Source organism: Apteryx rowi, unplaced genomic scaffold (assembly GCF_003343035.1).
Source record: "Apteryx rowi isolate R43461 unplaced genomic scaffold, aptRow1 scaffold_43, whole genome shotgun sequence".
NCBI classification, from domain to species: Eukaryota; Metazoa; Chordata; class Aves; order Apterygiformes; family Apterygidae; genus Apteryx; species Apteryx rowi.
Genome location: NW_020450683.1, coordinates 695,841 through 710,449, shown reverse-complemented (window position 1 = coordinate 710,449; position 14,609 = coordinate 695,841). Strand labels below are relative to the sequence as shown.

At 55.2% G+C, this 14,609-nt stretch overlaps 1 protein-coding gene across 2 annotated transcripts; it reads left to right on the top strand.

The window, feature by feature from the left end:
• The first annotated feature begins 1,299 nt into the window (after positions 1–1,299).
• MECR (mitochondrial trans-2-enoyl-CoA reductase) lies at positions 1,300–14,322 on the top strand. 2 transcript variants are annotated; one of them, XM_026076381.1, is made up of 10 exons: positions 1,300–3,377; positions 4,224–4,321; positions 4,572–4,703; positions 7,367–7,510; positions 8,011–8,113; positions 8,719–8,821; positions 9,712–9,785; positions 10,318–10,378; positions 11,147–11,219; positions 12,257–14,322. In XM_026076381.1, exons 2-10 carry the CDS (start codon positions 4,276–4,278, stop codon positions 12,418–12,420), a joined length of 900 nt encoding a protein of 299 aa, XP_025932166.1. In that variant the 5' UTR covers positions 1,300–3,377; positions 4,224–4,275; the 3' UTR covers positions 12,421–14,322. The 2 variants fall into 2 exon arrangements, with proteins under 2 accessions (XP_025932166.1, XP_025932167.1); XM_026076382.1 differs by having other exon boundaries at positions 1,354–1,371.
• The last annotated feature ends 287 nt before the right edge of the window (positions 14,323–14,609 follow it).

The following is a 14,609-nucleotide window of genomic DNA, read 5'->3' as shown; positions in this document are numbered from 1 at the left end:
GGTGGGGGCAAGGCTGGGTGCACCAATGGGGGGCTTGTAGGGCAGGGGTGCATTGCAATGGGGGGGGTGCAAGCGTGGGTTGGGGGCAAGATGGGGTGCATTGCAGTTGGGGTTGTGAGTGTAGGGTGGGTGCATTGCAGTGGGGGGGTGCAGGTGTGGGGTGGGGGCAAGGATGGGTGCATTGCACTGGGGCCGCACCTGGCTGAGGGTGCATTGCAATAGGGGCTGCAGTGGGGGGGACCTGGCTGGTGTGGAAAGGGTGGTGCTGGGGGTGCTGGCAGGCTCCTTTGGGGGTGCATTTTGGGGGGCGTCTGTGCTTGGCTTAGCCTGGGGGCAGCCAGGCAGGAAGCGGGTGTGCAGCTCCCCGTAGGAGGGGGAGAGAGGAGAGCCAGACTTTAAAAGAAGACTTTTAAAAGTTGCTTTATCTTATAGTTATGATTGTTTTTGCAAAGTCCGGAATATCCTAGCAGAGTTTGCATGAAGAGGGGTCTGCAGCGAGCAAAGAGCCTGAACTTTGGTTGATGCATTATCAATACCAAAGACCTAAGAGAGAGGGAAGAAAGTTTCCCAAGTGCTTTGCAAACTCGTCTGGGGAGAGAAGGAGGGCAGGGGGGGCGTAGGGCTTGGAGGCACCCACGGGGATGCTGGCAACTTTGCTTTATGCGACGTACTTGCGTGCCTTTAACTTCCTATGTGCGCTGCGTTATCCCTGCGCTGTGATAAGTTGCGTGTTGGTGGCTCATTCGATTTGCTTTTTTTTTAAAAAAGTGGCCTCCGCTTTTTTGCTCGGGAGCCTTTTGCATCTTGCTGCCAAACGGGGCTTGGACGCCGAGGCGTTGAGACAGAAGACGCGTCAGCCGGCGCCGCCCGCACGGATTTTCCCGGGCGGCACCTCAAATCGCTGGGGAAAGATGCTGAAACGAGAGCGGTGGGTTTTGCCCGCTGGAGGGAAGTGGCGGCTCGGCCCCGGCCCCCGCGCGGCCTTGCGAAACAGCCGGCGCCTCCGTGGTGCCACTGGCCACATGTGCTATGACTGCTGCAGTTCTCATGCCTTGTGTTAACCCAGCCGGGGAGGGCAAAAACCACGCGGGGATGGATCGTGTCTGCAGAGCATCCTGACTCTTCCCATGCCTCGACGCCGTCTCCTGGTTCTTAGACCCCTCCGTCATTTCCCAGAGCCGGGAAGGGAATTGCTTTGCCCTGCCGCGACTCTTCCTCCCTGGAGTTAAGCTCTCCCCTTCTCCTCCATCCTCTCCTGCAGGGCGGCTGCTCTCTGCAGGGTTTTTTCCCCCCGGGGCCATCGCTGTTCGCCTCCGCTCGCCGGGCAAACGGACACGGAGCATCCCGCCTCCGAAGTATAGCGCAGGAAAGGTCTGCCCGCTAAAGCCCTTCGGGGACCCGGACGGGGAGCGACCGCGGGAAGCGGCTCCAACGAAAGAAATGGGAGCAAGGATATGTTTTGGGTGGGATCGAAAAAGAGACGTTAGCCCCTGCCGTGTTTTAAAACTAGAAGCCCTTAGACTGCCGTGAGACTAACGTTTCTTTTGGGGGTGTTGATGCAGGGTTTTTTGCATCTAAAACAGCAGAAAAGCCTTGCAAAAGGGAAATGACCTTTTAGCAGACTTTATGCTCTTTTTCACGGGAGGAAACGTCGAGGACTTGCCTATCCGGACGCCAAACCCCTGGTATTTCGGGAGGGAGGTTCGCTTTTTCTTTTGGCCGCGTCCGTGTGTAACGGCGCTCGTCGGCGCGATTTGCCGGGGGCCCTCGGCCGCGGCGCCGGGTGCGGAGCCCGGCTTCTTGCGCAAGGCGCCTCCTGCCCCGTGACTCTTCCTCATGCCGTTTCTCAGAAGCTCTTGCCGCTTTCCGAAAACGCCGTTCGGGATCCGACTTCCCCCTAACGCTAAAGCAGGGTGCCACGAGCCGTGAGGGGCACGGCCAGCGCCGAGCACGTTGAACCAAGAGATTCTTGCAGCGTTTGCTGGTTTTATTAAGGTTATTGACTGTTACTTTGCTTAACGGCACGACGCGTTTTGTTAGCCAGGTCGGTGGGTTCGATTATAGCGGTGTCGATCCCAAATCTGCCGGTGTTTCTATTGTAAAAGCAATATTTTCAAGAGGCCTCTAAGCTTAGAAACTCTTTCTTCGTGCCGAAATATCAGCGCCAGGAACTGAGGCGCGATGTTGGATGCTGCAGTGAAAATCTCGCCGTTAGGTTGACGGCCCAAGGTGCTGGATAGAATTAATTGTAATCTCAATATAGGCTGTTTTCCCCATAATTTAATGGGAGGAGAAGGGGGACACAGGTCTCCGCGGATCACTCCTCGAAAACGCTGGCTACGGCCGGAGTCCGGCTCCGCGGTCCAGCAAGCGCCTGCTGCAACGTTGCCAGTCTGCAGCTCCGTGCACTAAGGAGCAGAAGGGACTTGAGTCACTCGGATGCGCAAAGTCTGGGAAAGCCTCAAATGTTGCAATTCGCTGCCTAATGAGGCAGCAAAAAAATGCACGGTGTGGAAACAGCGTTGCTGGCGCTCCCAGGGACGCGGGGGGGGGACAGCCTGGCAGGGTTTCGCCGCGAGCGGTGGATGTCGGAAGCCCATCAGCCTCGCATGGCTGAGGAGCAGGTTTGGAGAGGGGATCAGCTGGGAAACTCCTCGGAGGATGGCGCAGTACCGTACCGGACTCCAGCTGCCCTTCAGAAGTGCAGCCAGTAATGCCTCTAATGAGCCGATGCATCTGTAATGTTAATTTTTAAGCCGTGGAGATCTTCAGGCTTTGAGTGGAGTTACGGTGTTTTCCTGGAGAAACCTTAGCAATGCTCTTTGAATTCACTTTGAGGTAGTTTTACAAGAAACCCACTTTATTCTGCTAATTCTGGCAGGTGGTTTAAGCAGCAGCTGCTGATGCTTTTTGCCGAGATGTTATATGGAAGCAACTTCTTCATTCACGGGTGAAGGCCACCTTGCCAAAAACTCCCGGTTTTGAGCAAAGCGCACGGAAATCGGGACTCCTGCTTGTACCCGTCGGCCGCGGAGCCGCGTCCCGCTTGCAAGCACCCGGAGCTGCCGGCGAGCGTGGTCGTCTCGCCCCGTCCCGCCTGGGGTCGGTGCCCTGACGTGCTGTTTGGCTCAGTTCCCCATGAGACTCTCGATACAGTTTTGGGGGGGTCTTTAAAAGCCTGATGACGGGATGCAAATTCCCGCATGCTAAAAGCCTCCCGACAAGTGCATCGTGCTGTTTGATTCGGAGCTCAGATTTGTCTAGCAATCAGCCGTGCGGCTTCACGGGGGGAAGAGGGGGGCAACGCTTTGCCGGCACAGGACAAGCTGTGAAAAGAATTGCGTATGCTGCTCCTGATGGCACGTACTTAGCAGGAGGTAATTGCAGCAAATAACGGTTCTTAAAATTGGTGGCCGTGCAGGGTCCGCAGCACCTCCTTCGCCGAGCCAGTAGCTCGCTCAAATGTAGTTAAAATTGCCCTCGTCTTGCAAACGGGCAAGTCTCGATGGATTTGCCCTGGACGGGAGGTAGGACAGACGGTAACGGGACTCTTCTCCATTCGTGAGTGGTCTGACCTCTTGCTGCTCCCCGTCTTTCTTCCTTTGCTTCCTACAATGATACAGAACTGCTGGGTGCTCGGAGTTACGTGGTTGCAAGGTCCAAAGCGTCCCAAAAGTTTTAGCAGCTCCCTAGTGTTATGTTGCTGTTCTCCCTACGGCCGTGTGCTCCAGGAGGAAAGAGGGTTTGTGGGAGTCCATCCCTTCTTTCCGAGGGTGATAAGCTAAGTTTAACAACTCCGCTCACCCTGCTCTTCTTCCAGTGTAAGAGCATCTCCGTCTGATTTAAAACAGCCTTGTGGCAAAGGGGTTGGAGAGGTCTCCTGCCTTGGAGGGGCTCTTCTCCATGCAAGAAGTACTTTGGGTTCGTTCCTAACCCCCAGCACAAGTGCCTGCAGCTCCCTGGGAAGAAGGCATGGCGAGGACAGGTCCCCAAGCGGAGGGGACTGGGTTTGGGGAGCAGTGGAGTCTGGATGCAGTTGTCTTAGGTGGGATGTGGGGGGTTTTTTGCTAAAGGAGACCAGGCCGAGGTGATGGCAAAACAAAAGATGTGGGGAAAATAGTGCTGTTTTAGACAAAATAGGGGAATCTCTTTTCAGTTCTACCACATGCAGAAGACATCAGCTGAGCACATATTAATGCACTTCTTTGTGTGTCCCTGTTCAGACTAAAAGACCTAGAGGTGGCCAAGCTGGGGGATTCTGATGTTCACATCAAGATGTTAGCAGCCCCTATCAATCCAGCGGACATCAACATGATCCAAGGTAACCTGGCTTCTGCAGCTGCACTGGCTCTTTGCTGCCAAGCAGCTTAGTTTTCGTTCCCCTCGATGGGCACCGTGCCGTCGGGCACGCAGTGGGCTGCTAGACCACCTGTGACGTGCCCAGCATGGTCTCGAAGGGTTCAGAGCCCCGTTCCTGGGACTAGCCCTTAGCGCTCCAAGAGGAGAAGCTTGTGATTCACCACAGGCTTGGTGCGAAGCAATCTGCTCCTCACGGTCTGGCTTCCTTGCAGGGACGTACGCCATCCTCTCCGAGCTGCCGGCGGTCGGAGGCAACGAAGGCGTTGGCCAAGTGGTGAAGGTCGGCAGTTGCGTGACATCCATGAAACCTGGCGACTGGGTGATCCCAGCGGATGCTGGACTCGGTGAGCTCCTACCCAAACTCTTGGGGACAGGTCCAGGGCACGAGAGCAGCAGCTCTGTTGGCTGCGCAGATGGGGACGATGACACGAGCTGCCCGATGGCTCTTGGTTGGCCTCGTCCACTGCAGACCTCGGCCCGTGGCCAGCACAGGGCACAGCTCACCCCAGGTCTCGACAAGGAAGATACTTGCTGAGACCTGGGGCAGTAGTGACCTCCCCAGCACGCTGCAGAGCGGCATTCGGTGGGGAACGGACATGGGGTTTCTGGCACCTGCCTGTGCTTTATCAAGTAGGAAACGCACTGATATGCGGTGACGGGCAGAGCTGTGGGGATGGTGCCAGCGCTTAGACTTGCACGAACATCTCTGCTAAGCTGGCTACCAGGGACCAGCGTTTGGTGGAGCAGAAGATGGCTTTCCCAAAATAAAAGGGTGCTGCAGGTATTTCAGAGGTCACGTCTGGAGCAGCTGGTTGCTCCCATCCTCCCTGGAGCTATCTAGACCCCGCATTATCCGTGGTCACCAGCAAGGTCCTCCTGGGTGCTGCCTTCTCCCGTAGCACCTCATCCCAGGGGCTTCTCGGGGTGCTTGACACAACTGGTGGCTGTTCAAGCCCATGCAGGAAGGTTACAGTGGAGCTGAGAGCAAACCCATGCCCTGAGTAAAGCACAAGGCTCCTGTCCCCAGCTTCTCCCCAATGCTCCTGCAGACTTCTTCCTCCCTTGTGAACCAGTGCTTTCAGATTTGGCTCAAGAGATTAGGAGTTTGTCTGCCCTAGTGCTGTTCTGGAGCAAAATCCTTCCTCTCCCAAGGGCTGTATTTGCTTAGCATGGCCATAATCACGTGTACCTCCCAGTTACAGCAATTCCATCTAATCAGATGTGACTTAAAAAGAAAAAAAACTCCATTAGAGACTGTTCCAGGCGAGGAAAGCAGCAGTTGGAATCCATTTAGTGCCATATTAGCCTAATCATAAATATAATGGGTTGTATTGTCCCAGACGAGAAGCATCTGGATAGCTGCGGAGCTGTACAAAGGCCTCTTAATTTCTTACCTGTTTATATGCAGTTTTAAGCATTATTCTTTCTGCCGCTTGTTTTTGAACGCGTTATTTTTTTTTTTTAAGTGAGCTCGGTAGCCGGTACCCAGCCCCGGTGAATCAGGCTGCAATCGCTCCGGCGTTCGCTGCTGCAATCGCCCTTCCTCCGCAGGAATGGCAGAGCCCCGGGGAAATGCGGGGTGCAAAAAAAAAAAGCTCGGTGCCTTGGACCATGTAGGTCCCTGCGCCTTGCTGTCACCCCGGTGCTCCCTGGCATCGGCACCGCCGGCGCAGGAGCTCGCGTGGGACATGCCCGCTCATCGCCGTCGCTCGCCGTAACGCGAGAACCCAGCGCGCTTTCGAGAGGAGCAGTGGCGGTGCCGTTGCTTGCGCTAAACTTGAATTCAGAAATAATTTGGTTTTCTGCAGCGTAGAGCCATTACGGGCCTTCTGAACCATTATAAAACATTATAGCAATCTGCTGTTCTCTGGGAACAACTGTGTTTTGTCACATCTCCTTATGGCTTCTTCGCAGACGCGGGATAAAGCATTTAACCTGCGCAAGGTCATAGTTATATCTCATTACAGTTCCCTCCTTAATAGCGCTTTGATGCGGAAAGCATGGGAATTCATTTTTAAACAAATGTGTCTCGTGCTACTCCAAAATGCCAATGGCCAGGAAAAATTGCCGGTTCTGGTTTAGCGTAAGAGCTTGTTCCTTGCCTGTTTCTTTTCAAAAGGCTTTTCCACTTAATGGGAGGAGGAAAGCTATCTAGTCGAGATCCAAACGTGATATTTTTAAACATGAAAAAGGTAAATGGATGATAGGGGGTTAAATCGGATATAAATGTAGAGTCACTCAATCTGAGTAAATTGGCTTTGAATGTATGGGCTCATCTGTAGGATATGGAGTATTGCCATTAGCTCTGCGCGCTCCCTGCGCTCAAGGAGCCCCAGTCCTATTACGTGTCTAGGAAATGAGTAGACTTTTCTGGGTATTAAATCTCTCTTGTCCCTGGGCAGCCGGGGATTCGTCTCCTGTCTCCCGCAGGTGTCCTGACGAGGTAAAGGCAGCGTGTGCCGCGAGGTGTACGATAGCGTTTTGCTTAGAAACCCCGGAAACGGCATCCCAGTGCTTCCGTGCTTGTACGGACTGGGGGAAACCTCTCCCACCCCGGGATGCTGGGCGCGTTTCGCACCAAAGGCGCTGGCGTGCGGGACGCGACGGCCCCCGGAGCGGCAAATCCCGGGAAGCAAAAGCAGAGCCGCTTCACCAGCGGCACGGGGCAGGGTGCGGATACCTGCTGTGGGAGCTCCCTGCGGCCCCGGCGTCTTTGCTGACGCACGAGCCCAGTGGAGGCCACCAAGCAACCCGTGGTCACTGTGCCGTGCTGCAGGGAGGGGAGGCAGGACTTTGCGGATCGTGCGCTGACAGCCAAGCGTACGCGACGTTTGCAAAAATGCTCTTCAAACCTATATGCAGACTGAGCTCCTACGGCGTTTTTGCATCTTTCTTAGCAAGAAATGCCTGAAGCTGCAGCGAAACCTCACCTGCGGCCTGTGAATTGCTTTGGGCACCGGCCGTTGGTGGGTTTCTCCGTTTTGGTGAAACGTTGCCTCCGCCCTAGGGACGTGGCGGACGGAAGCGGTGTTCCCCGAAGAGACCCTGCTGCGAGTGCCCGGTGACATCCCCGTGCTCTGCGCCGCCACCCTGAGCGTCAACCCCTGCACGGCGTACAGGATGCTGGCCGACTTCGAGACCCTGCGGCCGGGTACGTGCGGGGCTGCGGGGACCCGAGGGTCTCATCAGCGTTACGTGGCGTTGCTGCGGCCCGTCTCGTGAAGATGGGGGAGCAGACGCGTGACTTGCCGTCACCGCGGCCAGTCTTGGCAAACATCCTGCACCGCAAGGAGGGGAGTCGGGGTGGCCAGAGAGGAGAGGGACGATCGCTTGCGGTTCCCTTGCCAAAAGCTACTAGACCTCGTGCTCAGGGTTGGCTGAAAGGCTGCCTTGCATGCGGGACCGTGGAGGAAACGAGTTTTGGTGGGTCTTTTGGTCATTTCTGCACCAAAACCTTGACCCAAGCAGCCTCCCCATTGGCTGCCCAGGCAGAGGTGGAGGCAGAGCAGTCGCTGTCCCCTCCCCGAGGGAGAAGGGACAGCGTGGGGCTCAGCGTTGCGCTGGCTGGGTCTCAGCTTGCGGGTGGGAGGCCACCGGTCCCACAGGAGAGCTCAAAGGCCAAGTTGAGCCGGTTTCTGCACCGCTCCGCAGGCGACTCCGTCATCCAGAATGCTGCCAACAGTGGCGTGGGCCAGGCTGTGATCCAGATCGCAAAAGCCTTCGGCATCAGGACCATCAACGTGGTCCGAGACAGGTGAGCGTGGCGTGGACAGCTGGAGACTCCTCCTGGGAAGGGAGGAGGTTTCCAAGGGGCAGGGAAGGATGGTGAGCAGAGACGGACGAAATGCAGCCGCCCTTCGAAGGCAGAGCTGCCCTGCGTCCCCAGCACCAGCTTCTCATCCTGGTCGCTCTGACAGGGACCTTGGGAACACGTAGCCCTACCAGCAAAGGGGACTGGAGGGAGATGGGCAAGTGTGGGGGTGGGATTTGGTCTTGGCCCGTTGCGCTTGCAGTCCAAAGCAGGGGTAGAAATAACTTGAGGCTGGAAAGACCAATGTGTGGGGGAGCAGGAGCTGGTCACATCCCTGCACGGGGCCGTGGAAGCCTTTTCCAGCAGGAAGCCACGTACAGGAATAGCTGGGGCTGCCACAGCACCGACAATGCTGGTGAGACGGGAGGAGACCCCCGTCGGCAGCAGCTGGGGTTGGGGCAGGCTTCTGCGGCAGAGAGGGGCTGGAAGATGTCTCCCAGCCTCTGCTCTACCACGTCTCCTCCCTAATCTACATATGAGCAAGTAGAAGATCAAGGTGATGCTCTTTCTGGCTCATCAGATCTCCTCTGTCTTTTTTTCCCCTCCAGACCTGATCTCCCAAAGCTGGTGGAGAGACTGATGTCCCTTGGTGCAGACCACGTCATCACAGAAGAGATGCTGAGAAAGCCAGACATGAAAGACCTATTTAAGGTACTTGCTGTTGATCCCTCCAGAGAGAAAGTCCAAGGCTGTCCCTGTAGCTCAGTACTTTGAGCAACGGTGCAAGGATGCTGGAAAGGACAGATATGAAATAAGCTCTTCCTAATCTCTAGGCAGGCAACCATCGTGTTCAGGCTGTAAATCATTAGGGATGGATATAAAGCTAACAAATAGTGTTCTTGCGCTTTTTTTTCCTCTAAGTCACTAGTTACTGTGTGTATTATCCTCTCGTGTAACTGAATGTGCCCATCTGCTAATAGAAATACGCGCTCAATCTGCCAAACTCCTGGTCTCAAAGTGCCTTTCGCAAAGTGTCGCCTTACTGGCGATAAACTAGGACGTATTCATCTCCGCCGCTCCGATTACCTTGTTACCTCTCATCCCTTCTCCAAGCTGAGCGGTGTGTTTGGCATCTAGCTGGCTGCACCAGGAGCAGCTTTCACAGTTAAATCAGCAAAAAGGTCTCTGAGGGGACCACGCTGGAGGTAGAGGCACTGCAGTGAAGTGCTGCACCTTGACGTACTGCAGGGAATGTCCTTTCCTCGCAGAGGTGCGGTAAATGTCTCTGATGGGGAATATCCTCCTGGGCATGGGTTTTCCTGCTCCCCTTGGAGTGGTTTCACTTGAGCTTTCTCTGGATCGGGATTTAGCCCTGCAGGGCTGGGGGATTTCCCTGCTGCTGTGAGGCTCAGCCTGTTGATTTTTGGCTCTGGTTGTGATTCTTAGCTGTCTCCAAGTAAACACTGGGGTTAAGGCAGTTGCTCCCTCAGGAGCTGTGGTCTCACGCTCAAGAGAGCCCTAAAATTTGGGGACCTTCTTAATAAACTTCTCTTTCTGTGCACTGCTCCCCACTGCTGTTGCTGAAACCACGACTCTTTCAGAGCATCCCGAAGCCCCGGCTCGCCCTGAACTGCGTCGGAGGGAAAAGCACTACTGAGATGCTGCGGCACTTGCAGTAAGTTTGGCTCCTCGTCCCGGCTGTTGAGATGTGGCTTCTCCGCAGGCTTCGGGTCAGCACCAGGGTGGGCCTGCTCCAGAGTGCTCTGAGCTCAGCTGGGGACTGGAGATGTTATTAGTTGATGTTGGTCCTCATTGGGATTTTGGTGAGGGAAAAGGAGCGCAAAGGGAGAAGTCTTGGGAAATAATAACTTAACCCATCATCACCCCATCTCTCACTTTTCTCAAACCTCTCTGCCAGTGGCATGAGGCAAAAGATGTCTGAAATCTGAGTTATGAATGTCCTTCTGGCCCTGGCCAGGTTCAAGGGCTGGCTGGTGCATCTGACAGCAAATCCAGCTACTGCTGCATGCAAGGAAAAGGGGAAATCTAGAAGGCAGAGTTCAGTGGATATTTGGAGGAGCCTTTAGTGCAAGGATAGCCCCACCTGCACAGCGATGGGTTTGGGTATGACAGAGGGAGAGGTAACAAGTGAGGTCAAAGACCTGTGTTGGAGATCGCGGTTACCCGAATACCCAGTTCTCTTCCAGGCCAAAAGGGACCATGGTCACCTATGGAGGAATGGCAAAGCAGCCTGTGATGGTCCCTGTGGTGAGTATTTGAGATGCTCTTGACCTGCCGCGGTATTGAATAGACTTCTTGCTACAGGCTGTTCACTTTGCCAAGCTGCCGATGCGCAGGTGCTCCAAGGTGTTAGCACCTCCATAGCTGCTGCTTGCCCGTCATCCTCTCAGCTCCTGCTCAGCACCACTGCCCTTGCTGGAAGGACCACATGAGCTCAGCTCTTGCCTTCCTTCAGTAGGAGGGTGCATCTGCCACCATCTGTTGTTTGAACATCAAATTCAGAGCCTCCAAACTTTTTTTTTTTTTAACTGACTGGGGCTGTTGCAAGATGAGCTGGTTTGCACCTCTGGCGCAGGTCTCTTGCATTATGTATGAAGGAACTGGCTGGTGTGAACTCCCAGCCTGGGAAGTTGCCCAGCAGACACTGAGTAACAAGCGCTCCCTGAAACAAGCTGATCTTGCATATCAGAGTCACATCTCTGTATCCCTCTATGCTCTGACTGCAATCTCGTTTTATTCTGGCAAGGTAGAGCCCCTTTAACCTTGGACCTGTAGCAGCTCAGAGCTGTGGTGCCATGGAGACCCTGGGATAATGCGAGGTGTTTCATTAATGTGAACTTGCTAAAGTGAATTTGTCACAAATTAAAGCTCTAACAGAAGAGTGAAGATCCTCATTGCCACCTTTCAACCGCTGTCAAACTTACAAGAGCTTAGAAATATACTGGGGGGAGATCTCGCCTTCTGGCATGTGCAGAATGGAAATGCATAGTGGTGAGCGTCTCCCTGTTTCTGCAGAGCGCGTTCATCTTCAAGGACGTGAAGCTCCGTGGATTCTGGATGACCCAGTGGAAGAAAGACCAAATGCACAGTAAGTTGGCAGTCGCCATCGCAGATGTGGACAGATGCCAAAGGATGTCACTGAAGTGGTGGGTCAACATGTTCATGGCTGACCTGTCACTCCCATGCTGGGATACCCTCCCTGTTTGCTCTTTCTTTGGTCGTGAGTTTGGTAGTTCTCAGACCTGCTGAAGTGCAGCCCGGGAGGCTGCAGCACTAGCTTGGAAAGAAGATGCCTCCTGGTGTTCTTCATACCTCCTACTGTTCCCCTTGTCTTGTCACACTTGGCATGGGTAAAACAGCTGCAAAGCCAACAAGCCTTGCTGGAGCGAATGGAGCCAAGTCCATTGACTTCACTGGGGGTGGGTGGGAAGAGCCACCTGCGCACCAGGTGTGAATTTGGCCCATCGTCCTGTTTGCCACCAGCTTTGGGCAGCTTCACACTTGGTCCAAGAGCCATTTCTACAGCCCCTTGGAAGTCCAGTTGAGGCAGCACATTGAATTGGCTCATCTTTCCCCAGGCCATGTCCCAGAAGGGACCTAAAGCACTGGCCCAGCTTTGCTGGGACAGGCAAACTAGAGCATCTGGCTCACTGAGCCAGAGCTGCGAAAGCTGCTGCCCCCTCCATGCTGCGTCCCCGAGAGCGGCCAGCGATGGGTACGGGAGCAGAAGTGTGCGCCGGGCAGCGACCTGTGGCCACACACCCCAGGGCAGTTCGGGAAGCTGAGGGAGCCCCTCTTCGGGGCAGTGCAGGTCGTACAGGGACTGGGGGGGACGTTCCTGCTGAAGGTGACACCCATGTGCAGTCCCTGCCCTGCGCTGCCCCATGGGTGCCAGCTGCTGCTGAGCAAGTGAGCAAGCAGGGCTGGTGCTCACGTACCTGGGGCACTTGCCCTATCCCAAATGCCTGAGCTGGGAGCACGGTGCATGCGCTTTGCACCCCAGGGTTGTGTTGGCTGCAGAGCCTGTGCCACCAGGACCCGCTCCGGTGTGGGTTTTGGCAGGTATTTTGCCCGGGAATTGCTTGGTGGCTCTGGCTTATTGCAAGCTGTCTCCTTCCCTTGCAGACAAGGACAGCCTGAAGAGCATGGTAGAGAGCTTGTGTGAGCTCGTTCGGAAAGGGCAGCTCACCGCGCCAGCATGCACGGAGGTCCCGCTCGAGGACTACAGGACAGCCCTGGAGGCCTCCATGAAGCCGTTCACATCGTCTAAACAGATACTCATCCTGTGACTCCCCGAGCCCAGGGAGGGCTCGGGTGTAGCAGCAGGCTGAACTGCAGGTGCTTCCCATCTTGCTGGACCCTGCAGCTGGATCCCAGCCGGCTTGCAAACATTCCCTTTGCCGTGTTGTCTGCAGGGGAAGGTACTAAGGGGAAAAAAAATAGATCCATCCATTTTTGCCCACTTAAAGTTTTAAAAGCCTCTGCAACTTTGCATAAATGGCACTATGAGAGCAAGTTATTGCTTTTGGAGAGAGATTCCAACCTCGCTTTAGCTTAGATTAGTTTCATTGCAATGGAAAGCTCAGGGTGTTGAGGCGGCTGTTGCAGGAATCGCAGATTGGGGTGACGACAGGCGATCGGGCAGCCAAGGCCGCGAAGAGCAGAAGTTCCCAGTCGGGCGCATTTGCACAACGGGGGTTTGTTCTGCCACCTAGGATGGCTGATCGCTGCCTTCTGCCTCATTCACTAGCTCGAACCTTCGTTCTGCTGTTTGTATTGCCGTCACCTCCAGGTGATTCAGGCTGTTCTCAGGTCGCTTTGCAGGGAAGCGTGTGGCTGGTCGCTGCCTACCTCTGAGCCAGCACCGGCACAGCCACATCTGCCGCTGCTAAAGGCACTCTTGCTCTCAGCCACCCCTCAACCCGCAGAGGCCCGGCAGCATCCAGCAGAGTGGGACTGGAGACTCCCATCCCCGCTCTGATATTGGGTGGCTTCTCGCTAAGCGCTGCGCGGCCGTGCCACAGCCCCAACCAGTGTCTGGCTCCGCGCTCGCTCCGGGGAGGTAGTGGTCGCCCAGGCAGAGCAACGTGAGACTCTTCCCAGGCATCAGCTGCTGGTTGGGACCTACCATAGGGACGGGCACCACTGGCACGAGCGGGATGGTATTGAGGTGGCAGCGATACCTGCCTGCGTATTGCTTTGATCGAGTCGTCGCGGATTAAATGCAATGAGACAGAGGGTCGGAGGCAAACATGAACTTTAAAGCGCTGGCGGAGGATTACAGGGTCACCCAGTGCCAGCAGGCTGCTCTGCTAACACAGCCCCTCTCAGCTCACAAGCGTGAACCGCACGCTCCTCCACGTGCGTTTCCTCAGCCGCCTCCACCAGGAGCAGTGGCTCCATCTTTGCCAGCCTCAGCGTTGAACTGCTGAGCCGGATGGATGCCAGGAGGATACACACTCCTCTTGGAAGCATTGCGGGGAGGACAGGCTGGGGTGCAATGGGACAGACAGCTCTAAGCCTGTGGTGTCACTCTCCAAGGTGGACCAGCCGGAGTGGGGACAAATGGAGCAGGTCAGGAAGTGTCCAGTGCAAACCATGAGGATGAACCCGCTCCCTGGAAGAGAGGAAGGTGCATGTAAGGCCGAGCAAGCATTTGCCATCCATGACCCTCGTGGCATTACCAGGGGGCCAAGAGCCAGGTCAGCTGACCCAGACTACCCTGGGCAGGTTTGGGTCTGGAGGGCTTTGCCCAGAGAAAAAGGCTGGAAAAGTGGCAGAAAAACAGGCAGAAACGAAGACTTACTGAGCGCCAGCCACCACTGCCACGCCAGCGGGAGCTGTCCCGTCACTGCAAGACAGAGCAGACGTCTCAGGGAGCACCCTGACTCGTGGCCCCACATTTGAGCCAGGGATGGGACTCTCCTCCTGGCCTGCAGCTGAATTTCCCCAGTGCCTTGGCCCTGGGTGCTGGGTCCAAGGCTTCAGCAGGAGACCAGCTGCCTGCATTGCCCTTGTCTGGAGTCTCAAATGCGTGTAGGAAAGGGGTGGCTTTTTGCAGTACCTTGACTTGAATTAACTTTTGCTGCTGTTACTAAACCACTGGCACTATGAGTGTGAGATTTGCAGAGAAATCTCTTTGAAATCAATGTGTTTTTTTTTTTTTAAGATGCTGCCAATAAATTTTTCTGTGATCAAAGTGTGAAGTGCTGCAGTGCAACTTGCCTAGGCAGATTGTAAGTGTTGCTCCCCCTGGCAAGCACGGTTAAGATCTCAAACCCAGTACAGACCTCAAACCCACCTGCAGCCATGCAAAAACTCCCATTAGTGTCACTAGGCTTCGAATGAGGACCGGGGTAGCTAACCTGCTGAATTTGCTGAAGCAGGATATTCGTGCAGCTGCCCTTCTGCTATAGGAAACCCTCATCTGCTCAGCTGTTCCTTGTGTGATTCATCCATCATCCCTTAATTTACTTCT

Excerpts from the sequence above, each read along its gene's own strand:
- MECR (XM_026076381.1), top strand. The coding sequence starts at position 4,276 with ATGTTAGCAGCCCCTATCAATCCAGCGGACATCAACATGATCCAAG. Across the intron at positions 4,322-4,571 it reads GGACATCAACATGATCCAAG|GGACGTACGCCATCCTCTCC; the intron begins GTAACCTGGCTT and ends GCTTCCTTGCAG. Across the intron at positions 8,114-8,718 it reads ATCAACGTGGTCCGAGACAG|ACCTGATCTCCCAAAGCTGG; the intron begins GTGAGCGTGGCG and ends TTTCCCCTCCAG.